The sequence below is a fragment of the Arvicola amphibius genome, chromosome 1 (assembly GCF_903992535.2).
Source record: "Arvicola amphibius chromosome 1, mArvAmp1.2, whole genome shotgun sequence".
NCBI classification, from domain to species: domain Eukaryota; kingdom Metazoa; phylum Chordata; class Mammalia; order Rodentia; family Cricetidae; genus Arvicola; species Arvicola amphibius.
In genome coordinates, this window is record NC_052047.1 from 7,577,075 (window position 1) to 7,603,338 (window position 26,264).

Here is a 26,264-nt window from a genome sequence, read left to right on the forward strand (position 1 = left end):
CAGACAGACAAACATGTAACAAACAAACAAGCTCAGGGCATTGGGCTGGAGAGATGATGTCTGGTTAAGAGCACTTCCTGTTCTCCCAGAGGACCCGAGTTCTATTCCAACAGCCATCTCAGGAGACTCACAGCTGCCTGTAACTCCAGCTCCCAGAGGATTCAGCACCTATGTCCCCCATGCCCACCTGCACTCATGCGCAGGCGTGCACACGCAAGCACACTCATGCGCAGGCGTGCACACGCAAGCACACACACACTAAAAATTTTGTTGTTGAAGTTTCTGAAGTATTAGTGTTTAGACATTGTCTTGTCATATGGTATGTTTCCATTTTCAGAGCTAAATTTATGCTTTAAGATAAACCATCTCCCATAAAGACATATATTGTAGAGGAAATAATTCTAGTGTCTAGAACAGGGACCTAACACCAGCATCCATTCCACGAATTCATGGGAAGTGTAGGACCAAAATCCAGGAAGCGCACGAAGCTTCTGAACTTGTCTCTAAGGTGTTGTTTTTGGATAGTTAATTGACTTTCCCTTAGTTTTAATCAGGTTTCCATTGGGTTCTGTGATCCAAAGAAAGACTCAGAGAGTGTTCTTAATGGTTAGCAAAGTAAGAATTAAAATTAAAAGAACCTTTTACAGGGCTGGGGGAGATGGCTCACAGAACCCAAGTTTGGATTCCTAGCACCCTTTTGAGCACCAGGCATAGTGGCACACACCAGCAATCCAGTACGGGGGGGGGGGGGGGGGGGGGGGGGACATAGGGGGCCTCCCTGGAGCATGCGCAGGAGGCTCCCTGGGGCACGCGCAGGAGGCTCCCTGGGGCACGCCCAGGACGCTCTCTGGAGCACGCGCAGGAGGCTCTCTGGAGCACACGCAGGAGGCGTCCTCAAGCCCCGACCAGCTAGTCTTGCTGGATAGAGTCCATGAGTTCCAGGTTCAGTGAGCGTCTGTGTTGAAAACAAAGGTGAAAATGGCGAGAGCACCGACTTCAGCCCTGGCCTCCCGTGGACACAGCGTCTCCACCCTGCACACAGGAAAGACCGCTCCTGTCCTGCACTGATGGAAGGAGTTCATAGCTGGAAGGGATGCACACAGGAAAGACCGCTCCTGTCCTGCACTGATGGAAGGAGTTCATAGCTGGAAGGGATGCTAGCATGGTGTATTAGAAGAAAGTGCTGAGCACTTCCTAACTGTAATACAAGGACTCATCGATCTCCCTTTTAAAGATTTATTTATTTTATGATTATGGGTGCTTTGTATGTACACATGTGCACACGCGCGCGCACACACACACGTGCATTGTGCACATACCTGATGCCTTCAGAGGTCACAAAAAGGTGTCAGATCCCCTGGAACTAGAGTTGCAGGTGGCTGTGAGCTGCAGTGCGGGTGCTGGGAACTGAGCCTGGGTCCTCTGGAAGAGCAATCAGTGTTCTTAACTGCTGGGCCCTCTCTAGTCCCAGGCCCTTACATCTAACGGATTCTTTTTCTAGGGACTTTCTAAACCACAGAGAGAAAGAGAAATCCGCAGTGATCAAAAACTTGAGGGACATGGGCAACGGTAAAATGTGCCCTGTCTTGAAGCGCACCGTCCCTTTCGGAGTGGCCTATCACCACAGTGGTCTAACCAGTGACGAACGGAAGCTTCTGGAAGAGGCCTACTCCACAGGCGTGCTCTGCCTTCTCACCTGCACATCCACCCTGGCAGCAGGGGTCAATTTGCCAGCTCGCAGGTAGGGTGTCACTAACGGTGGGGAATTCACCGAACGGTTCCTCCGCTTGCTTTGTTCCCTTCAGCACTTTAATGAAAAAGCGAATGTCCTGGTGTTAGATTCCCTCCCTTTTGTGCCCTCTATCTTTCTTGTGTTTTCTGTTTGTGTCTTGATCTTGTGAGGTAGGGTCTCTATAGCCCAGGCCTCCAACTGAAGGGAATCCTTCTGCCTCAGCTTCCTTCCTAGTGCTGGAAATAGAGGCGTGACTTGATTTGGAAAAGCAGTCTAGGGGTCAGAACCCTGCCTGACTGAATGAGGCCCTCTCTTGAGTCTGCAGGGGAGGGGCTGATAAAGCCTGTTGAGACTTATAAATAAAGAGGTTGATGGTATATAAGCAGTGATAGATTCTTCAGTTCCCTTTGAAGAAGAAAGCTGACTATAGACTTGTTTATACCTAAGCAGGATTGGAATTGCTGTTTTTGTAGACTGAATCCAGTTGAAATCTGTAATGCCTTACAGCTAAAGATAATATCAATTCATAAATTGGTAGCGTGTGGCAGTGGCCTGTGCCAAATCTTTCAGTTCTGGGTATAAAATCCAGAAACTATGGCGAGCACTGCTGTAGACTGCTGTGGACCTCACTCCAGAGACGTAGACTGCTGTGGACCTCACTCCAGAGACGTAGACTGCTGTGGACCTCACTCCAGAGACGTAGACTGCTGTAGACCTCACTCCAGAGACCAAGTGCAAATGATGGCTGTGGTCTGTACTAACCTGTGGCTTAAGACAAGCCACTCACTGAACTTCAACTGATTCTTTCATTAGAAAAGCAAATAAGGATGTTGTTAAATATTTTGTAAGAATTGCAGGAGATATACTCGAAAACCTAGGACACCAAAGATCTGCTTAAATGCAGTTTTGTTCAAAGCTGACATGTCATTACATTTAATTACAGATAGATAAAAAGAAATTGTGTCATTGACATAGAGGATTCCTTTAATTTTGTGCCATCCATAGAGTCATCTTAAGAGCCCCCTACGTGGCGAGAGAATTCTTAAGGAGGAATCAGTATAAGCAGATGATTGGCAGGGCCGGCCGTGCTGGGATAGACACAGTCGGCGAGAGCATTCTTCTACTGCAAGAAAAAGACAAGCAGCAGGTGACGTCCCACCTGACCAACTTCTGCTGTTGCCCTGTCTTTCTCCCTTTCCTTTCTTGGTCATTGGCTACGTGAAACCTACATGAAACCATCTCTTAAAAACTAATTACAGTTTCCTTAAATGATATATCCTCCTGTGTGATTAAGACGTAGAGTGCTCCAAATATTTTCATTTCAGACAATGAAAAATATTTTCCTATTTACTCTTTTTTTGTTTCTTGTATACGGTTTTGATTTGGCTTTGGAGCAGTCTGGGGCTTCCCGGGACCTGTGCGAAGTGTGTGGCCTGTGTGTGGAACACTGCTCAGCTTTAGTAACAGCACAAACATACACCTGCTTTACCTTTACAGGTCCTGGAGCTGATAAACGGACCCCTGGAAAACTGCTACAGCCATCTTGTTGAGGAGCTCACCAGGGGAATCCAGAGTTTGTTTCTGTCTTTAATTAGTTTGAAGGTATTTTTAAAGGTCTTCTTAAATATGACAGCTATTACCTGAGATAACAGAAGTTTTTCAAAGTTCAGGCAAATTATAAAATATAAAAAAAAATGTTAGCTTCTAATGTAATATGAACAGGAACAATCTATGCCATAAAAAAAAAAAAAAAATCTAGCCAGGCGGTGGTGGCGCATGCCTTTAATCTCAGCACTTGGGAGGCAGAGGCAGGCAGATCTCTGTGAGTTCGAGACCAGCCTAGTCTACAAGAGCTAGTTCCAGGATAGCTAGGACTGTTACACAGGGAAACCCTGTCTCAAAAACAAAAAACAAAAACCAAAAAAAAACCCAAAACAAAAACAAAATCTCAATCTGGGACTGGATAGGTGGCTCAGTGAATAAGATCTGGCTGTTCTCCCAGAGGACCTGGGTTCAGTTCCCAGAACCCACATGTTGACTCACAATTATCTATAACTCAATTTCCAGGGGACCCAACACCCTCACTCAGAAATATATGTAGGCAAACACCAATGCAATTAAAATAAAAATAAATGAATCAGTTTAAAAAAAATACTGTAGATGGTTAGGGTCCATAATGGTAGGGACAGGATACAGCAGGTGACAGACATGTCCATGGAGCTGGAAGCTGCGAGCTCATATCTCAAATAGCAAGCAGAAGACAAAGGGATCGAATGGGAATGGGTGTGGCATTTAAACCATCATAGCCCACCCCCAGTGATATACTTCCTCCAGCGAGGCCCCACCCAAGCAGGACTACCAGCTACAAACCAAGTATTCAAACACCTGAGGCTATGGGGAGCATCTTATTCAAAACACCAGAGCTTAAGCCCTTTGCTGATCACAAACTGGACACAGTTCTAGGATATCTTCCGAGTGCACTAGAGCTTGATCGGATATTACCAGTCATTGTTAATAAAAGGAAGGAGAAAAGCAATACAAAAATGAATGCCCATAACATTTTTATTATCCCTTATATCGGTTTAATATAAGATGACTACTTAAATATTCCCATTGAGATACCATCAGAATTGTAAGAGAGAGCTATTGATTGATCATATCTTACTATAACATGCTGATTTTGGTGAAAGTGACTAATTAAAGTATATTCTAATTCAGAGTGAGTTTCACGACTGAATACCAAGTGAAGGGTATTAGTTAGGGTCACTGGTAAAAGTTGTGAATGACAAACAGGAGTGGAGAGACAAGGAGCCCAAGGGCAGGGCAAGGAATGCAGTGTTTGGAGCTGAAGGATGCTTCCTTGAGTAGTAGAAGTGGCTGAAGAGAGGATCCCAAGGGGGTCTGAGTGGAATCGGGGGAACTGGCTGGGGAGGGCAAACAGAGCATAGCTTCAGAGGTAATATAAGAACAGCAGCATTTGGGGGCTGGAGGACGGCGCCGAGGTTATGAGCCATCTTGTTGAGGAGCTGTTCAACAAGATGTACTGTTCTTGCAGAGGACCCATGTCCAGTTCCCAGCGCATTGGGTGATTTGTAAGCACTGGTAACTCCAGCTCCAGGGGATCCACCACCTCTGCCTCCACAGGCACCTGTACCCTTGCACACAGACCTCACCACACACAGGCAGCAACTAAAAATACTGAAATAGGAGCCAGGTGTGTTGGTGCACACCTTTAATCCCAGCACTCAGGATGCAGAGGCAGGCAGATCTCTTGAGTTCAAGACCAGCCTGTCTACATAGTGAGTTCCAGGACAGCCAAGGCTACACAGAGAAAACCTGTCTCAAAACAAAGCAAAACATATAATAGTAATAATAATAATAATAGTAGTAGTAGTAGAAAATAATAACAATTATTTTTTCAAAAGATTTATGATGAGAAATGTGTGTACCAAGTATGAATGTTATGACATATTTTCCCTTTGTTGTTTTCCTTGTTAATTTTGAATGATGTAGATTTTGTGCTAATTTTTTCTTCCAGTAGCTTTAATCTCGTTCCTTGAACTAATGAAAATTTCCAATGATGTCTTGAACTCTTTCAGATTGCAACAAGTCTTGGTGACTTATATCAGTTTATGAACGGTACATTTTTCGGTGTTCAGCAAAAGATTTTATTGAAAGAAAAGAGTCTCTGGGAAATAACGGTTGAGTCACTTAGCTACCTGACAGAGAAAGGCCTTCTCCGAAGAGACAGCTGCGGGGCCCTGGAGGAGGCCCAGTGCTGCTTCCACATCACAAAACTGGGCCACGCTTCTTTTAAGGGTAAGTTTACCTAATCTAGGAATTCATTGGAAACAATAGAAATTATGTTTTTTCTTTCTTTAAATTGAATTTGTGATTTTATATCAGAAACGTTAATCTTACAAACTATTTCAGCTTTCAGAAGCTGAGGAAACACTTTGACTCGTAAGGAACTGCAAGTGTGTAGAGCAGGCCATGTCTCCTCCCGCGGCAGCACACTGCCTAAACCTGCCGCAGTAGCGCCTTTCTGTGTTATACTAAACCTGCCGCAGTAGCGCCTTTCTGTGTTATACTAAACCTGCCGCAGTAGCGCCTTTCTGTGTTTTACTTCAGTGTTCAGTATATGCTGTAAACAGGTTTAAGTTTTTGCTTTTAAATAACTAATTCCTGTTGTTCTGGAACTTGCTCTTTGCATAATTTATAGATTATATCTGAACAAAGAATTTATTTCTTAATGAGTATATTGTAATTTACTTATTGAAAAATAATGCATGCCTGCTGTTTAAAAAAAAATCTGAGGTTAGTGAGATGACTCAGTCAGTAACGTCTTCGCTGTGCAAGCATAAAACCTGAACTGAGTTCAGATTCCCACATAAACATCCAGGCATGGCGGCATGGGGCTGCGATCTCAGTGGTAGGGAGGCAGAGGCAGGCAGGTCCTTGGAGCTTCCTAGGAAACTGGCCCAGCCAACCAGTGAGCTCTTGACTCAGTGAGAGAGTCTGTCTTATACAGTAAGGTGGGGCATGACTGAAGAACCTTCCTTCATCCCCTGGCACATATGTGTACACACACACACATACACACACACACACACACACACACACGGAAGCTATCCTAAGAAGTCAGGATTGTGTTATCAGAAGTCCCATACTCCTGTCCCATTTCCACTCCTCAGGAACTCCCACTGTTCCCAATTCAACATTTACTCTTCCAAACACATTCACCCACCACATAACACGTCAGCCTACACTGACCACATACATCGCAGTGGTCCAAAAAGATCACAACACTTAATGGTGGTGTTAGCCATCTCTTGGATGTTTATGCGAGGCAAGGGCAGGATATCCCTGGCAGGTGGCGCCTGACTGTATTTTTCTACATAGATACATGTATATATACGTACATTGTTTGCTTTTTAATGGAATTGTGCTTATGAAATACAGTGAAGCCAAGGCAGCACACATGCTAGACAGGGATCACAGATGTTAGACAGTCTTGTAAGAGGCCTCTTGTTCATTCCCAGCTACTCAGCCCCAAAATAACCACACCGAAACTGTATTAATTAAGTCACTGCTTGGCCTATTAGCTCTAGCTTCTTACTGGCTAGCTCTTACATTTTAATTTAACCCATTTCTATTAATCTGTATATTAAGTCACGTGGCTGTGACTTACTGGCAAGGTTCCAGCTTATCTGTTCCTGGCAGCAGCTACATGGCATCTCCTTGACTCTGCCCCCCCCCCCTCTTTCTCTCTCTCTCATCTTCCAGCCTGGCTATACTCTGCTAAGCCATTGGCTGAAAGCAGCTTCTTTATTCATTAGCCAATAAAAGCAACACATAGACAGAAGGACCTCCCACACTATTTCCCCTTTTCTGTTTAAATAAAAAGGAAGGTTTTAACTTTAACATAGTAAAATTATATATAACAAAATGGGTACCAAGCAAAAGTTAGTTACAATATTTACATCTACTTTATCTTTTGTCATAACTAGAGAAAACTATAACTATAATTATATATTCTTCAACTCCATCAAAGACTCTGGAAGGACATAATATTACCTAAGTAAACAAGAAGTGCATTGTAAGCAACTTCCAAAACTCTAGAATTGACAGAGACATCTCGCTGCCTGGACAGTCAACCAAAATTCTGTATCATTGGGGCATCCATCTTCAGCCTACAGGCCCTTGATATCTGGCAGACTTTTCCACAAAGCAGGAAGTTTGAAGATCTGTTCTGCCTTGTAATGGCAAAGTCTATCAGTTGTTTTTTTCTGTGTCCTGCAGAGTGTCTGGCAGACAATTTCATGAAGCAGAAACCCCAAAGGACCGTCTCACCTTTAGGCAAGTTCAGCAGTCATTTCTCTGTAGGTCCTGCCTGTCCAGTTCATACAGCATAGCATCAGGCAGTCCAGGCAAGAGCAGTTTCTTGCCCAAGTGGCTAGCAAACTCCTTAAGGAGCCTCTTTGGTGGCCATCTTCCTCTTGAAGTTATTGGTGCTGCCAGGAGCAGATGTGTCTCATTGTCATGAAAAGTCTAAGTTATCAAAACATTTTAAATGCCATATGAGAGATTTGAAGAATGCCTATCTAACTGAAATATATCTCTATATATCTAGGAAATCTAACATGACTACAAGCTTGACTATTATAGATGACTATTGATTAATTTGTATTTCTTAATTATATGTTACATTTTTAAATGAGCTGCACAAACACAATACTTTAATCAAGAGCAGAAATATACATATAACAAAATTGACCTTAAATTTGTATCAATAGACCAAGATCCATGCCAGTGCAAAGTATCCATCTCTATAGCATATCCCCCTTTAAATGTAAACAAACATTTATAACCAATCATTTAGGAAATTTGGGCGTAGTTCTCTCCAAACTGTTTCCTGCTTTTTGTTGGGTGAAGTAATTTTTGGGGGTGTTTACAGTGACCTTTGGCAGGGGTTGGTCTATCAAACCACATTAATCTGGAAGGATTCCACAGGTTTTCGTCCTCTGTACAAACAAAAGAAGAACTTCTTTTCCAAAGCAACAAATCCTTAAACCCAAATGCTGAAGTCATGATATCTTTAAAATATCTATGCTGGTTTAGCTTAGCAGCCCATGCAATGAAATATCTCTCTGTACTTAGCTCCTTCACAGTCAAAAAATTCAAAGAAAACACAATAGTATACATAATCCAGACTCTCTGTGTATATTCCATTTTACATGAATTATTTTTCTTATTACTTTTTATAAGGGTTTAATATTTATTTATTATCTTTGCTCCTTTATGCTTGTCTGTACTCTTTTATATTACATTTGCTGCCTCTTTACTCTTTTTTCTCTCTCCCAAGCCTACGTACATTTATCTAACACTGTGACTCATTTAGAGTTCTTATGTCTGAATCTGTACTATTGTGTATCTGTAATCCTTTTCTGTCCTAGAGAGCTTTTAAAATGGTAAGCAGCTTGGTCACAGTGGCCCTGGGTGCTGGCTCTGCCTCTATATGCTTTTCAATATGGCAGAGGTACCATTACCGCCAGCTCTGGGACTGCCAGGTAGGAGCTGTGCTCACCACTTTAACTCTGAGAAGGAGCATGCAGCATATAAACCCTTTTCATCTGAGTAATAGCTAAATCTGCCATGCAGTGTACTGCATGGCCTAGAAGAATCTGTGTGTGGCAGCAGGAACCTGTCATATTCTCCTTCTTTTGCACACCTAGTAGTGCCTGCTCAGGCAGGGAGCGCTGAGCCATGGGCATGGTCTCAGCTACTTTCCTTCTGACCCTGAGTGGGCACACAAGCACCGGGTCCACAAATGCCATTCAAGTGCTCGGCCTCCTGAAAGACCCAGAGTGGTTTGTGCTGCCATTTTGAAACAGCGCTTTTTTTTTTCCTTTGGCTACTACCGCCTAATCAGGAAGACCTCTCTTAAAGGAGCTGCAGCATGCTGCCAGCAAGCAGAGCCCATGGGGGGGGGGGGGGGGGGGGGGGCTAAACTTTGTTTTTTTTAGTGTCTAGAATTCCTTTTCAAGCCCTCTCAGGTTTTATGTGGATTTAGCTAGCACACGTTGGAGTGCCAGTCTGTTGTAGGGAGGCTGCTTGTTTGTTTCCAGCTGCTCAGACTCTAACTACACAGAAACTATTAATTAAATCACTGCTTGGGCAATTAGCTCTAGCTTCCTTTTGGCTAATTCTTACATCTTAATTTAACCCATTTCTATTATCTGTGTATCACCACATGGCTGTGGCTTACCTGCAAGGTTCTGGCACGTCTGTTCCCAGCAATGGCTCCATGGCGTCTCCTTGACTCCGCCTTCTTTCTCCCAGCATTCAGTGTAGTTTTCCCTGCCTAGTTCTGTTCTGCCCTATCAACAGGTCAAGGCAGTTTTTCTTTATTCATTAACCAATAAAAGCAACACATATACAGAAAGATCTCCCACACCAAGACAGGCATCACACATGTTAGACAGGCACACTGCCTCTGAAGGTGTCACACGTTATACAGGCGCACTGCCTCTGAAGGCATCACACGTGTTAGACAGGCGCACTACCTCTGAAGGCGTCACACGTGTTAGACAGGCGCACTGCCTCTGAAGGCGTCACACGTGTTAGACAGGCGCACTGCCTCTGAGCTACACCCCCAGCTCCCTCTTTTGTTTATGAAACTGGGTTTCACTAAGTTGACCAAGCTAGCTGGTCAGCTGTAACCCAGGCAGCCCTTGAATTTGATGTCCTCCTTTCTCAGCCTCCAGGTAGCTGGGATTATATGTGGGCCTGTATTAAGAGCCCAGGCTCACGTTCCTTTTATACTGTAGTCATCTGTAGAAGGAACATAAAGTATTTAATCACCTTTTATTTATAAACATTTGTATACAATGGAAGAAAGAGGGCATCTTCAACAAATGGTGCTGGCATAACTGGATGTCAACCTGTAGAAGAATGAAAGTAGATCCATATCTATCACCATGCACAAAACTCAAGTCCAAATGGATTAAAGACCTCAATATTAATCTGAACACATTGAGCTTGATAGAGGAGAAAGTGGGAAGTACTCTACAACAAATGGGCACAGGGAACCGTTTCCTGCGCATAACCCCAGCTGCACAGACATTAAGGGCAACATTGAATAAATGGGACCTCCTGAAGTTGAGCAGCTTCTGTAAAGCAAAGGACATTGTCACTAAGACACAAAGGCAGCCTACTGACTGGGAAAAGATCTTCACCAACCCTGCAACTGACAAAGGTCTGATCTCTAAAATATATAATGTATTGTTATGATCTTTCTAAACAACCGCATGGTTTATAGAGTGGTCATCTCAATTTACTTTGGGTCCACATTGAAATTGGGTTTTAGCTAGATTACCAAAAATTGAGTTGTTATATCAGAATTGTCTAAAAATTGATACAGTATTAAAATAACCTCCAAAATCATTACAAATAAGAGAATTTGAAGTTACTTCCCATAGTTAACTGCTACGCAAGATTTAAGTTAGGACCTGAACTCTAGTGCAGTCGTAGAAGAGACCTTGGCTGAGATCCTCAGCCAACAAGAATAACAAGTCTTTGTATTTGTTATTTTTAATCTTTCAAAGTGTTTGTTTTTATTTCATTACATACTACAGTCACAAATAGACCAATATCATAGATATTGCAATTGAATATATTTTTTGAAATTCAAACTAATCTAAACTGACTTGATACTGGGTCTCATGAGAGGCAGTCTGGCCTCAGACTGCTGGTTAGCTGTGGTTGGTCTTCCCCTGGCCCCACCATCCAAGTCTGCCATCTGAGTACTGGGACAAACAGGCACAACACACGTGGCTAAGAGTAGATTCAGTCATTCCTGAATGTGTTTGTATTTTTTTAGGGGCCATTGATTTGGCCTATTGTGACATTCTGTATAGAGACCTGAAGAAAGGTCTTGAAGGACTTGTACTGGAAAGTCTTCTCCATCTGGTCTACCTAACAACCCCCTACGACCTTGCTGCTCAGTCTGAGCCTGACTGGATGGTGTACTTCAGACAGGTAAGAAACGGGACTTTTCAGCTCAGGCCACTTTGGACTTTTGTCAAGTGCTTAGCTACTGCCTCTCCTCTATTGAAGCATTGGGATTGGACCTTTCATCTTTCAGGGCTTCTTCCTCTCTTCATTTAGACTATTACATATCAATTATGCAAAATTGTGATTCTTACGATATTCGTGCACTCACACACCATATGTCTTTTGGGTTCTTTTAAATATTTATTTGTGTGTATGTGTGTGTTCAGGAGGTGTAGATGTTTGTGCATTCTTCAGGAGCCATCCACCTTGGTTTTTTGGACAGATCCCTCACTAGGACCTGGAGCTCCCCACTTAGTCTAGGCTGACTGGTAGATGAGCTCAGGAGCTGCTACGCCTAGCTTTTTACAGGGGTTCTGGAGGTTGAACTCGGGCCCTCACACTTGTGCATCAAGAAATGTACTAACTGAACCCTCTCCCAGCTTCACAAAGAGTATTTATTTTATAGCCAGTAACACAGGAGAACTAGCCCTATGTGTAATAAAATCAATTGGTAAGGTAAGGCGTTATGAATTTTTTCTGTGCACAGACTAGCTGAATGAACACACAGGATTATAGTAGGCAAATATGGTGACTTCCCTCTACTCCCATTTAAAGACTGAACCCAAAGCCTCGTGTATAATAAGTGTGTGTTCTACCATGAAACTACAGCCCCAAGCCCTGCCCTCAGCGTTTTACTCTCGGGAAGTTAACTTCTATAGTATCATCTTTAGTCATTATATGAGGTTTTGAAGTCGTACTGTATGGCATTATGTGAGTTTTGAAGCAGTACTAGATGACATTACATGAGTTTTGAAGCAGTACTAGATGACATTACATGAGTTTTGAAGCAGTACTGTATGACATTTCATGAGTTTTGAAGTCGTACTGTATGGCATTATGTGAGTTATGAAGCAGTACTATATAACATTACATGAGTTTTGAAGCAGTACTAGATGACATTACATGAGTTTTGAAGTGGTACTATATGAAATTACATGAGTTTTGAAGCAGTACTATATGACATTACATGAGTTTTGAAGCAGTACTATATGACATTACATGAGTTTTGAAATGGTACTGTATGACATCTCATGAAGTTTTGAAGTAGTACTGTATGATGCAGGTTTTTCAAAGCCTCTGTACCTGTTCTTCCTCTTGTAGCCCACTCTAATATTAAACATAATCACTGTCTCTCGAAAGCACTGTGGCCATGTCTTCATGCACAGTCATTTGCTACCGAGTTGCCGGGGGCCAGCCTCAGCAGAGAAGCAGGTCTTGAACCTGGTATGTTTGGAAGGCGAAATTCATACAGGAACCCAGGCTTCTCATGCAAGCTGACAGGCTGACAGCTGCAGGGCAGGTTCTTCTACCCCAGCTTCAAACCTCAGTCTTTTATTGTGAATTTTATACAAGGAGAATGATTCTTCTTGCCACAGGTTAATCATTACCTGGGCAAGGTAATTCACAAGAAGTACAAAGATTCTTTGAAATCAGAACATCATCATTCATTATGAAATTTCCCCAGTTCCCAAGCCCCCTGCCAGCCACTATATTCTTAATTCTTAGCTGAGTTAATCAGCCAACAACTTCTGAGGCTCTCACCTCAGAGGCTAGCTACCTGCAGTTACAGAAGCACAGTTCAGTGGGTTTCACTCCATTGTCGTACCTTCCCATTGTTGTTCCTCACAATTCCAATTTTGATTTATAAGGCCATAGGCAGTCAGCCCTAAAGCCCTAGGTTCTTCAGAAACTTTATTCATCATAGCCAAGTTTTTTTTTTCTGTTTCAGTATAATTCTTTTGCCAAGTTTTATAATCAGGCAAAAAAGAAAAACAATTTTTGCATTTTTCCCAAATTTCCCCAATTCTTTTATCAGCCAGATTTTCCCCCATAACCTGCTTTACAGCTTCAATGCCTGCCCGCTCCATCAGATCAGGAAAATTCATATTATCATAGAGCACATCCATATTGTCAGAAGCCACTGGTGTGGAAGGAAAAAGAGAACATGAAGAACAAGTGCACTAGTAGAATTGCTATAACCAGAATCATCTGTAACATTGACAAATATGTATGCAGACACCATAGAAGCAGTCCTTGGGGCACATGAGTGTTTTCTCCTTGGGCCTCAAGTAACATGCTCATTTAGCTGCGACTGGGTTGCCTGGAGGGAATTGCTTCCTGCATCCACATGTGGAGGGGAGCGATGCTTTGCCATCTCCAGCACCAAGGATAGAGATGCATTCTGAGGAATGAAGTAAGGTGGTCATTAGAGCATGCTTACACACCAAGACAGCGGTGACATCCCTAGGCTGTGTAATTCTATGGAACCACCATCATGTATAGTCTGGTGTTGATGAAATATTGTTCTGCTTATGACGATAATTCTATAAAGTATGTTGTCTTCTGATCTTACATTTTTAAAGTTTGTAATATTTGTAAATAAGTGTCATTTTTTCTTGTCCATTACAATTATGAAAATGTGACTTCAAAATTAATACTGGATTTGGCTCAGGTGACAGACTTGTAAAGCTACAATTTTTTGTGTGTGTTTATTCCTTTTCTGTGTAGTTTAGTCAGCTCAGTCCAGCAGAGCAAAATGTAGCTGCTCTCCTTGGAGTCTCAGAAAGCTTCATCGGGAAGAAGGCATCAGGACAAGCCATCAGAAAGGTGCGGCGTCTCTTGTCTCCTAATAATGGGCTAAATCACTCAACAAAATTAGTGCATCACCCCCTTTACTGACCTGATCCTTTTGTTCCCTAGCACACAGGAGGTAGAGGTAGATAGATCTCTGTGAATTCGAGGCCAGCCTGGTCTACACAGTGCATTCCAGGCAAGCTAGAGCTACACAGTGAGACCCCACCTTTAAATAAGAACAAAAATTATTAATTTGTTTGGCTTATATTATAAAATATTTTCACAGTATCATATAACTGTGTATATAAGTTCAATTTGAAATGAATGTTTTATAATATATATTATGCATACAGATTTATATATGTCGCTTATGTGTGTGTGTGTGTGTGTTGCTGTTGAAACCTAGATACTTGCACAGACTAGATGAGTATTCTGCCACTTAGCTTCCAGCCCCTAAAGACACCAATATAAAGTTACTTTCCAGAAACTTTATATGAGCTGTCCTACTTGATGTTACAAATTCTTCACAGGAGGAATCTGAATTTTGTTGTTGTTGTTGTTGTTGTTATTTTATTGGTCTCAAAAAGCTCCCAATGCTCCCTGTAGATAGGCAGGCAGATTTCTGTGCATTCAAGGCCAGCCTGGACTACAGAATGAGTTGCAAGGCAGCCATGACTACATAGAGAAACCCTGTTTTAAAACAAACAAACAAAACAAAACAAAAACAAGAAAGACAGATAGACTTTACAATGTTCAGATTTGGTCTTTTACTTTGGAATTGTCTATGGCTAGATTTTTGAAATGATGAATACAAATATTCCTTTAAAAACTTTTATATTGGGGCTGGAGAGTGGTTAGAGTACTGGCTGGGACCTGGGTTCAATTCACAGCACCCACATGGCAGCTCATAACTGTCTCTAACTCCAATTCTAAGGGATCTGATACCTTCACACAATACACATAAAATAAAGTTAAATAAATTTTAAAAAATCTTACATTTAAAAAAGACCTTTTATATTAACCTCTAAAATGTAAAGTAAAATCAAAATCATACTAATTTGAGACGAACTACGAAATAATACCACATACAAAATCTCCTTAGAGCCGGGCGTTGGTGGCGCACGCCTTTAATCCCAGCACTCGGGAGGCAGAGGCAGGCGGATCTCTGTGAGTTCGAGGCCAGCCTGGTCTACAAGAGCTAGCTCCAGGACAGGCTCTAAAAATAAAAGCTGCAGAGAAACCCTGTCTCGAAAAACCAAAAAAAAAAAAAAGAAAAAGAAAAAAAAAATCTCCTTAGAATAAGCTATCTTTGAAAATTTGAATCTAGAATTTAATTGTGTTACATTTTCATATATAGTCAATGTTTGTTGTGTGATAGTTAAATATTTAATAATCTATTTACTTAATAGTTCAGACATATCACTATTTCAAATTCTAAAGAAAATAGTATTTATGGGTGAGGGGTGGTGCACGCCTTTAATACCAGCAGTAGGGAACAGAGGCAGGTGGATCTCTGTGAGTGAGTTCGAAGCCAACCTTATCTACAGAGCAAGTTGCAGGACAGCCAAAGGCTACAGAGAAACCTGGTCTCAAAAACCAAGAAAAAAGTATTTACTTAGAACATAATTTATTTCTCCATATTAAGAAAGTTGGGCAGGCAAAACAGCTCAGTGGAAAATGGAAAATACTCTTGCTACACTGGCCTCATAGCCTGATTTCCGTCCTCGGGGTCCCCTGAAAAGCCTTAGCCTAGACTACACAGAGTGCCAGAAACAATAAGAGCTGCAGAGCTTCCACAAGGTGGGGGAGAACCACTCCCAAGAGCTGTCCTCTGGCTTCCTCGTGTGCACCAAGGGACACGTGCACACAGTCATACACAGTCACACACACAATAAATACAATCTGAAAAGAAAGAAAAAGCCAAAGCTCCATCCCATACCTACTCCTTTAAAACTTTGTTGTCTCTTAACGTGTGTGTGCGTGTGCAAGTGTACGTGCGCGTGCGTGCGTGCGTGCGTGCGTGTGTGTGTGTGTGTGTGTGTGTGTGTGTGTGTGTGTGTATGTGAGACGCACGCACGCACATTCACCCCGCAGCACTCATGTGGAGGTCCAGGAGTGTGGAGTTGGTTCCTTTCCCCTTTCTGAGGCCCCAGTGCTCGGGCTCATGCGGTCAGGCTTGTACAACAAGTGCTTTGTGCACTGAGCCATCTCAGCGGCCCCACCCCTTATCGTTGACATTTCTTGCAAACGCTTGAAATTGTCATTAGAGCATCTGTCCAGCCATTTAATAATTCTGTCGTTTTTCCTGGCTTTGGAATTACATTCTAAGCAAAGCCTCCATTTATTCAATTTATTGTTAATGGTAAAAGCACATTAAAAATGACAAATTAAAGTGCTATCTTTGCCTACCTAGTATTGAATATACTTTTTCAGTTTAATGCTTTTAAAAGGATGGCCCATTATATACATGCTGAATCTGTAACTCAAAATCCACTGATCAGTAGCATTTATCTCAACCTTCGTTTCTATATCTAATTTATGTTTTTCTTTTTAGACAGGTCTTAACCCTCCTACCTTGGGCTCCAAGTGCTAGGATTATATATAGGCACACCATCATGCCCAAATAACGTATTTTAGAACTATTTTTTTTTTTATCTTCCAAGTCCATCTGTGAAATTGTTTAAGTTTTCAAGACAGGGTTTCTCTGTAGCTTTGGAGCCTGTCCTGGAACTCACTCTGTAGACCAAGCTGACCTCAAACTAACAGAAATCTGCCCGTCTCTGCCTCCCAAGTGCTGGGATTCAAGGAGTGCACCACCCCCCCTGGCAAGTTAACTTGATACTAGTGATGAAATTGCACAAAAAATCAGATCTCTAACATCACTGGCAAAAGTAGAATCTCAGAAAGAAGTCGTTTTCTGTCTCTGTTTCTGCTTTGGGAAACTGATGTCACCTCACGGCCACGTGGAAGCCATAGCCTATCTCTTTGCAGTCGATAGTTTAGACAGGCTCAACGTTTAGCCAGCGTGTTTGTCTACTCCCATCCACACGCAAACAGCAGTCAGTGTGGAGGTCGCCCCCCTTCCAGCAGAGTACTGCTCCCTGGGAGGCAGGGAGTTTGGCTCCACATGGCTCCTCAGCCAGTACTGCTTCAAACTTTGAGAGTCTGACCCCGAGTGGTTTATTTGGGTCATATTTAATTAAGTACAGCTCAATTTGGTGAAAATGTTCCTCGTGATACATAACTCAACCCTGCATGCACAACATGACAACATCAAGCTCCTTGTAAAGTACGTGTAACATCTCCCATCTGCTCCTAGCCTTCTGTGTGTCAAACAGTTTACACAGAGCAGGTTGTCTGGAACATTCCTGGTCCCCCTAGTGCTTTTCTGTGAGCACAGGGACCCCTGTGCCTCCCACACTCCTGCTTCCCCCTTCGTGTTCATTTTCTAACGCCATTGGGCGAGTTAAAAAGCAGAAAGCAGCTGGCCTCGGTGATAGAGCCCTGCCTTTGCGTATGTGAGGCCCGTGGCTCGGTTCCTCGCAGTTCAGGAACCCAGATTTGAAATCAAGGTATGAGCAACGCTGACTTCCTGGGTAGACTGCAAGAATCCTTACCTGCTCTCTCCCAGCCGCGAGGCTTGGGTAAGCAGCTGCTAGGCTCACGGGTACATATCTGACCCGAGCCTCGCTCTTCATTGGCTTCTGTGTCTCTGTCCTTTCCTCATTTTATAAGGATTCCAGTCAGTGAGTTCAGGGCCCGAGGTGAATCCTGGATGGCTTCCTTTACACGTCCCGAGCTAACAACATCTGCAAAGGTCCTCTTCCCGACTGCCACAGTCATGGGTCCAGGGCTAGAGCATGCGCATTTCAGATGCGCATTTCAGTCCACTCCCCTCCCTGCACTGGTGACCTGTTAGTTTCATTCCCTTTGCCTTTTGCCCATCTACCAACTGAGTTTATTTGATTGTGTCTTTCTAGAAGGTGGACAAGAACATTGTCAACAGGCTCTATCTGTCTTTTGTCCTTTATTCCTTGCTGAAAGAGACCAACGTTTGGAGTGTGTCTGAGAAATTTAATATGCCCCGAGGACACATACAAAGCCTGCTCACGGGAGCTGCCTCTTTCTCATCCAGCGTGTTACATTTCTGTGAGGTAATTCACTTACACGTGTGACATGCACTTCTGGTCCTTTCATTTCCGCTGTTATTAAGCTCATAAAGCAGGTGTCAGTCTCTTCTCTTGCTGAGTTACTGTGTTATTTCAAAGCATGCAGATTATTGAAAGCATTTCTTTGTGTCAGCCTGTTTACAAGATTACTGCGCATGAGCTTATGGGATAATGCAGAAATTACCGAGTCTACTAGAACACTTAAGTCAGTAGACGGTGCAGAGCTGGCCTGTTCCAGGACCACTGCTAATAGTTCCAAGCTGTCCGTCACAACCACGGCTTCCACGTGGTGACCCATGAGTCATGAGCGGGTTAAGTGAGCCATGACCATTAGCTGCCGTGGGATTACTCAGTACCGTGTTTTCTGGGCAGCCACAGTTATATGCCAGTCCTAGTGCCTGGCAGGCAGGCTAGGAATCCACATCAAGTATAGGGGTTTACATATACATATACTTAATATATGTATATAAATAAGCTTTATTTATATATGCATTTGAAGTAGATGAGTTTGAAACTAGAAAACTGTAGCATTTCCTTAAATAGCACGGCAAGTCTTACCAGACTTAGGTACTGAAATAATCTTTAATTGACATATCATACAAGCTGTTTTAATTTTAGCTTCCTTTCTTTCCTAGCTTACACCTCTAGTCTATGCGTAAGTAGAATAATGTATGGTGATTAGTATCCTTTAATAAGTGACTCTGTTCCCTTGAGGAAGGCATCAGTGGCGTGAGGTAGCATGGCGGCTGTATTAGTGAAGGCAGCTTTTAACCACAGATAATCGTGGAAACTTAGCGACAGGAAGGCCCACCCCAGGCAGCTCGGCACTGTTGGCTGGCAGTTCTGTCGGCATCCGTTAGCTCTGCTGTACAGCAGCTGCTTGCTCAGTGACATCAGGGTGATATTACATGTTCTTATGGTGATACCCACAGCCTAGAAAAGGGCCTTTTAAAATTAACATTTAAACATATTTAGTGTATGAGTTTGCAGTATACTAAACTGAACGTGTGGTGGGGGGTGCACACTATGTGTGTGCCTGTGCATGCATACCTGTTTGGGTGCACGTGTATGCACTTGCCACAATTGCATGTGGAGGTCAGAGGTCAACATCAGAGGTGTCTTTCTCAATTGCTTCTTCTTCCTTCTTGTCCTGGTTCCCCAGCTCAGGTTACTTCTACTAGCAGAAAAATTACACAGAATGGGTAATAGAAAAATACAAAAAAATGGGTCTCTCACTGAACCTGGAGCTCCCCATTGTGGCTGCACACCCACACAGACATCTGGTGCTGGGGTCACAGACTTCTGCTGCCACACTTGACTTTTACGTGGGTGCTGGGTCCCTCACGCTTATGCAGCAGGCACCTCCCTCAGAGCCGGCTCCCTGCCCTCGAGTGTACATCTGGAGAAGATCAATTGATACGAATGCCTCCAAGCCATATTTAATGCTCACGATTCGTATTTCTTGTTTTTATTAGCTTAGACAATGTTTCATTGAATATTATGCTGCATTCGAATCTTTCCTTATTTAATACTCTGTCTCTGGGATAATTCCCATGGTAAAAACTGTAGTCACTTGACAAACAAAGCTGTACATCCATTTCCTGTGATTTTGATTAGAAATAACTTGGTTTTTTATTTTCAATCTTTTTCCGCCCCCAAGAGCTAGTTCATCAAGCTGCCAGGGTGCCCACCGTGCCTCCTTGTCATTGTGCTTGGGATCGTCCTCTCCCTCGCTACACCCAAACTTCAGAAAAAACTTAGAGGTAACTTGCTTAGCTTAACATTTGATGTATCTTTCTTTTCTCAGGAGCTGGAGGAGTTTTGGGTTTACAGAGCACTGTTGGTAGAACTTACCAAGAAACTGACGTACTGCGTGAAGGCGGAGCTAATCCCGCTCATGGAAGTTACCGGGGTCTTAGAGGTCAGCCTTGCTCTGGTTCCCCAGCTCAGGTTGTTTTTACTGACGGGAAGGTTAGGTTTTACCATTTTGCGAAGTGCTGCTGCAGAATGGGGAATAGAAAGAGCCTTGTTGCTCTGGGATCTATAGAGGAACAGAACTGATAGACTCAATATATATCAACAAAGGGGACTTGTTACATCGGCTGACATCGCTGGGTAGTCCCGCGGCAGGGGTCTCCTCAGTGGAGAGGCTGCTCGGTCCATGAGACTGAATGCGCAGCTGTCCCAGTCTGATGTGCAAAGCCTGGGGATTCCCGGAGCGCTGCTGGTCTTCATGGGGAAGGTTGAAGAAGCTGGGTTTCTTATCAGTGAGGAATGGCCGCGGCAGCTTAGATGCACTCAGCCACGGAGAGCAGACTTTTAGCACACCTGATGACTTCCACTGTGTGGAAAACTCCCGAGTCAAATCAGAGTCCCAGACACATCCTTAAAATTCTGCAGTGCTCTGCTGTGTCGTCTCTTCACAGTCACATTAGTATCTTCGTCTGTTGTCTGTTGAACGTAGATTTTTTAATAGTCACAAATACTCATAGTATTAATTTTTTTAATACCTTAGGGTCGAGCAAAGCAGTTATACGGTGCAGGTTACAAGAGTATAATGCACTTAGCCAATGCCAATCCAGACGTGCTAGTGAGGACAATTGAGCATCTGTCCAGGCGCCAGGCCAAGCAGATTGTTTCCTCAGCAAAGGTGAGCAAGCTGTGAGAATATGTCACAGCATCCGTCCTTACGCTTTCTATATCAGAGCAAAGCATTGATTTCATAGAATAGTTAACAGTTACAAAAACATACTCAGGGCTGGAGAGATGGCTCAGTGGTTAAGAGCACTTGCTGCTCTTCCAGAGGACTGCAGGCTCAATTCCCACTACCCACAGGGTAACTTACACTCAGTAGCTCTAGTTCTAGGGGATCTGATGCCTTCTGATCTCTAAGAGCACTGTGCACACACGATGCACAGATATACATAAATGCAGCAAACATCCAGATACATCAAATCTAAATTAAAAAAAAAACCACGTACTCAGAATTTGTAGGTACAGATACTGTACCTGTTGCTGACACAGGAGTGCTGAGAAGAGGAGAGAGACAACCTAAAAATTCACACTGGGGGACCAGGCAGCCGTGCAGCTTCCCCGCACAGCCTCCTCACAGAAGTGTCTCCTCAGGGGCCCAGCATCCAGCCTCTCAGCTTGCAGACTCCTTCTCTGGCGAGAATCGGTTCTCGTTGGTTTTGGTGCTTTTATCATTACCGAAGTCACCACAAGATGTTAATTTGCCTCTCTTCACGTTTCTCCCATTGCGTCTGGCGGTCTGCCCCTCAGAGCCAGGCCAGCCCTTCCTTTGAAGCAAGACGTTCTCTTTCCCATATTAAGTTCTTTAAGCCATTCACAGTCTTCAGTTCCCTTTTCAAGACTGCCATTGTACTTCTGTTTGTGTGGGTGAAGCCATCACACAGCCATTTGGGGTTATGTCCTTCTTGGTCACAATTATATAAATTGCTTGGCTTTTTACAACTTCATCATTGCATTATTGTGCTGCTTGGTCTTATGTCAGCTTGACACACAAACTAGAGTTATCTGAAAGGAGGGAACCTCGATTGAGAAAATGACTCCATAAGATCCAGCTGAACACATTTTCTTAATTAGTAATTTTTGGGAGGAGAGCCCAGTCTATTGTGGATGGTCTTATCCCTGGGCTGTTGGTCCCAGATTCTATAGAAAAGCTTGCTGAAAAAGCCAGGGAAAGCAAGCCAGTTATCAGCACCCTGGCTCCTGCTTCCAGATTCCTGCCCTGTTTGAGTTCCTGTCCTGACTTCCTTCAATGATGAACAGTGATGTGAGTGTAGATTGAATAAGCTTTGGCTTAGTTAGTGTTCCTGCTGCCGAGACACCATGACCGCAGCAACTCTTAGAAGGAAAACATTCAGCTAGCTTACAGTTCTGAGGTTTAGTCTGTTATTGGCATGGCAGCATGCAGACAGGCATGGTTCTGGAAAAGGAACTGAGAGTTCTACATCTTGATCTGAAGGCAGCAGAAGCAGCTGTGTGTTGCACTGAGCATAGCTTGGGCCAAGGAGACCTCAAAGCCCACCCACACAGTGACACACCTCCTCCAACAAGGCCACACCTTCTATGGTGCCACTCCCTTTATGGGACATTTTCTTTCAAAGTACCACAAGCCCTTTCCTCCCCAACTTGCTTTTTGGTCATGGTGTTTCGTCAGCAATAGAAGCCCTAACTAAGATAGTTATTGTCATTATATGAAAGAGAACTGTTTTAAAAATACATCTCTTTCTCAAGTTTTTGAATGGTGCTCACATGTGAGTATTTCCTCAAGAGATATTTGCAGTGGTGTGAGAGAGGTAGTTTCGGTGTTTACAGATGCAGCCTGCAGGACAGCCTGCAGTCATCTCCTTCATATTGCCTAGCACACAATCAGTTGATGGTACCTGTGCACCAAGTGTTTGCAGGAAGAAATAAACATGACCCAAAGAAATAACAGTGGCTTACTGAGCCAGGACTGTGGGGCTGACCGTATCCCAGGAAGACAGTGGTGTCTGCAGGGGCTGTACTCTTGGCCTTCAGCACACTGAGTTCTCAGGCCCCGGCCAGATCTCACCCCAGTACTCAGTCCAGCTCTCCCACCTTCCAGCCAGCTCATTCTACTTCCTCAGACAGGGTGTGAGGTTGGCAACATTCTGTATCCCGTGATACTGTGGATTTTGTATCATTGTTGCTGATCTATGTAGGGTTTTGTTTTGTTCTTTGTTGTTGTTTTTAAGACAGAGTCTCACTGTGTAGCCCTGGCTGGCCGGGAATTCTCTATATTGACCAGGCTGGCCTCAAAATGATGGAGATCCTCTGAGTGCCAGGATTAAAGGCGTGCACCACCGCTCCCAGTTTATGGTCTGTAGTTTTCCCTTTCTTTCTTTCTTTCTTTCTTTCTTTCTTTCTTTCTTTCTTTCTTTCTTCCTTCCTTCCTTCCTTCCTTCCTTTCTTTCTTTCTTTTTTGTTGTTGTATTATTTTTGTTTTGTTGTGTTGTGGTTTTTTTTTTTTTTTTTTTTTTCTGAGATGGGGTCTCCGTGTAGTCCTAGCTGTCCTGGAACTCACTTTGTGAACCAGGTTGGCCTTGAACTCACAGAGACCTGCCTGCCTGTCTCCAGAGTGCTGGGATTAAAGGTGTGTGCCACCCCCACCCGGCGATCTGTGTAGCTTTTGGAGTATACAATAGGACGTTTATATGGTTACCATTACCTCGGATACTGGAAAGCCTGGCTTATATTTTGATTTCCCTCGTGCAATGCTCTGCCTTGTCTAATTAGAGAGCACTGTTTTCTTTTTTATTTCCACTTTGTTTCTTAGGGGTTTTCCCTTTATGAAGTTTTTGCTAAGCTTTTTATTATAAGCAGTATTATATTATAAGCAGTATTACAAATAAATTTCCCTGCTCTCTAGGCAAAACCCACCTGCAACTAATCCCAGCATTTTATTTCTCGTGTTTAGAAAATAGAAAAAGTCATCGTTCATCAAATTTTTATTGAAATATTCTAAATGCCATTTTGTTTTGTTGTTTGATTCAGTGATTTTGGCTGGATTTGAAACTGAGCGATCCCCTGCCTCTGCTCACTGTGTGTGGGAACCAAAGGAGCAATCCCCCTGCCTCTTCTCACTGTGTGTGGGAACTAAAGGAGTGATCCCCCTGCCTCTGCCTCCTGTGTGTGGGCGCTAAGGCAAACCAGCACAAGTCCTCTGCACTGTGCTTGGGATACTCTCTTCCCTGCACAATGTCTTTAAATTATCCTATTCCCAGACATGCCAGCATGCATGTTCCGAGCCCTGAAGCAGGAAGATCACAAATATGAGGTCAACCTAGACTATATTGTAAAATCCTAGCTCAAAAAGTATAAGGTGATGGGGGGGGGGGTATAGAGGTAGCTCAGTGGTTAAGAGCACTAACTGCTCTTCCAGAGGACTTGGGTTCATACTTCTAGCACCCACGTGGCCACCACAACCATCTGTAATTGCAGTTCCAGGGGATCCACCCCATTCTTCTGGCCTCCAGGGACATGGTGTATGCACATGCAATGCATGCTAACAAAAATACCCATACACATTAAATAACTAAGTAATTAATAAAAAAAATACATGAGGGAAAAATGACAGGAGGGAGGGAAGAGATGAAGGGAAGATAGATCAGACTTTGTTTACTTTAGAAGCTTTAGGAAAAAATCTTTTCTGTAATATTGATGGGCTTCTAAAAGCACACTAAGTTATAAGAGTAAAATATATATGTAAGATAACAGTTTCCAGAGCTAATTGAACATATATGAAAGGATAGCAGTTTCAAGAGGCAATTAAATTTTTGCAAAAATTCTCTGAAATTTTATAGATTATAAATTAAGTTTTAAGTGCCCAGGTCTTCTGTGAAGCAAATCTCTGAGTGTAGAAAAGCTCCGTTCTTTTTGGTACACTGAACACTCATCAGCTAAAATGGTTTTTAACAGAATTCCTCAGCTTCATTTACTAAAATCGCTTGTTCTTAAGTGGCTGTTTTCAGTCCCACCATTTTAGCTCTAACATTAGATACTGATGTGTCAAGCTCAGGTTTTTAGCAGACATGAAATGTTAGCAACTCTCTAGCCAAGTACATTTGGCCTCAGGACTGGGTTTTTACTGCAGATGCTGCTGCACGAGAAGGCAGAGACTTTGCAGGAAGAAGCTGAAGAGCTGCTGAGATTGCCTGCCGACCTCCCTGGGCTGGGGGCTTCTGACACCAAGAAGGTATGAAGCCGTGCTGGGGATACAGCTCTGTGGTAGGGCGGTTGCCTCACATGCCCAAGGCCCTGAGCTAAACCCTCAGCCACCATCAAGAAAGAAGAAAAAGCCAAAGGGGTTATAACTTGGCACGGTGATGAACACCTGTAATTCCAGCTCTTGGAAGATAGAGGCAGGAGACTGGACATTAAAAGTCACCTTCAACTACATGTAGAGCTGGAGACCAGCCTGAGCTGCAGGAGTACCTGTCTCAAAACAAAACAAAAAACCATGACGCTGTCTGACATATGTTTTCAAATTTGAGTTATTTATTATATATGTGTGTCTTATTATTGAAGATTCTCTATAAATGAAATATATAAATTTATACATTAAAGACTGGATGAACTCTTAAGAGCTGCCTCTGAATGACTGATTCTGCCATCACCAGTAACTGCTGGAACAGCCCACTAATAACCTATTTTCTTCCACTTCTGTGCACTGTGTCTTCCTCTACATACCCCAGCCTAGCTTTCTGGTCATATCTTTCAGTTTTTCTACCTTTTCCCCAGTGTTTTGTGCTGGCTAACCACATGCTCTTGGTGTGGGACAATGGTCTGTATTCTGTCAGTTATATTTTAAATAAGCGCTGATTGGCCAGTAACCAGGCAGGAAGTATAGGCAGGACAACCAGACAGGAAGTATAGGCAGGTCAGTTCTGGGAACAGGAGAATTCTGGGAAGAATCCTAGTCTGCAGTCGTGACCCAGCCACAGAAGTAAGATGTGACTGCCTCACTAAATAAGGTACTGAGCCACGTGGCTAACATAGACAAGAATAATGGGCTAGTATAAGTTATAAGAATTAATAAGAAGCCTGAGCTAATGGGCCAATTAGTTTATAGTTAATGTAGACCTCTGTGTGATTTCTTTGGGACAGAGAACTCAGTCAACACACTCTGATGGCGAGTTGTGTGCCCAGCCCTCTCTCTCTTCTCTCTCGTCACATTGGACCACAGTCACCAGAGCTTGCCCCGTCACCCCCCCCCCCCCCGTGTGTCCTAACTGGTGCGTGTTATTTCCACTATATGAAAATAGTAGTATACTTCTAGTGCCAGCTGGAAGCTTTCAAATTCATTCTCTATGAAAGTAGTCCACGCTCATCCACAGGATGTTCTCTCTACTCTTGAGTATTACAGGCTTTTGTTTTTTCTTTTTTGCTGCTGCTTTAAGAGCATATGACCCTCTTACTGATCATGTGTGTGCACCACACAGCATCCACCACAGCTCACAGAAGAATGTCTGTGGGAAAGAACAGGATTAACAATTTAAAGGGCCTATTTTCTAATTTTTATAAACTTTATTATTTAAAATAAAAAACCTTGCAAATAACTTTTTTAAAAAGCCATACACCAAGATTAACCAGAAATGATTTCTTTCCAAGAATGACTTTAAATATAA

At 43.1% G+C, this 26,264-nt stretch overlaps 1 protein-coding gene across 7 annotated transcripts in view; it reads left to right on the forward strand.

The window, feature by feature from the left end:
• Positions 1-25,220, forward strand: part of Helq (helicase, POLQ like) — a 39,576-nt gene extending 14,356 nt beyond the window's left edge. For 5 of the 7 annotated variants that reach the window (XM_038342992.2, XM_038343019.2, XM_038343008.2 and 2 more), the window contains 10 exons: positions 1,502-1,741; positions 2,738-2,879; positions 3,230-3,334; positions 5,332-5,551; positions 11,115-11,272; positions 13,856-13,954; positions 17,902-18,075; positions 19,898-20,011; positions 20,606-20,740; positions 24,731-25,220. In XM_038342992.2, coding sequence (XP_038198920.1) covers positions 1,502-1,741; positions 2,738-2,879; positions 3,230-3,334; positions 5,332-5,551; positions 11,115-11,272; positions 13,856-13,954; positions 17,902-18,075; positions 19,898-20,011; positions 20,606-20,740; positions 24,731-24,838 — 1,495 coding nt within the window. In that variant the 3' untranslated portion in view covers positions 24,839-25,220. Of the gene's footprint in view, positions 1-1,501; positions 1,742-2,737; positions 2,880-3,229; positions 3,335-5,331; positions 5,552-11,114; positions 11,273-13,855; positions 13,955-17,901; positions 18,076-19,897; positions 20,012-20,605; positions 20,741-22,836; positions 22,894-24,730 lie in introns of those variants that run through there. The other 2 variants (XM_038343000.1, XR_005286912.1) reach the window with 2 other exon arrangements.
• The last annotated feature ends 1,044 nt before the right edge of the window (positions 25,221-26,264 follow it).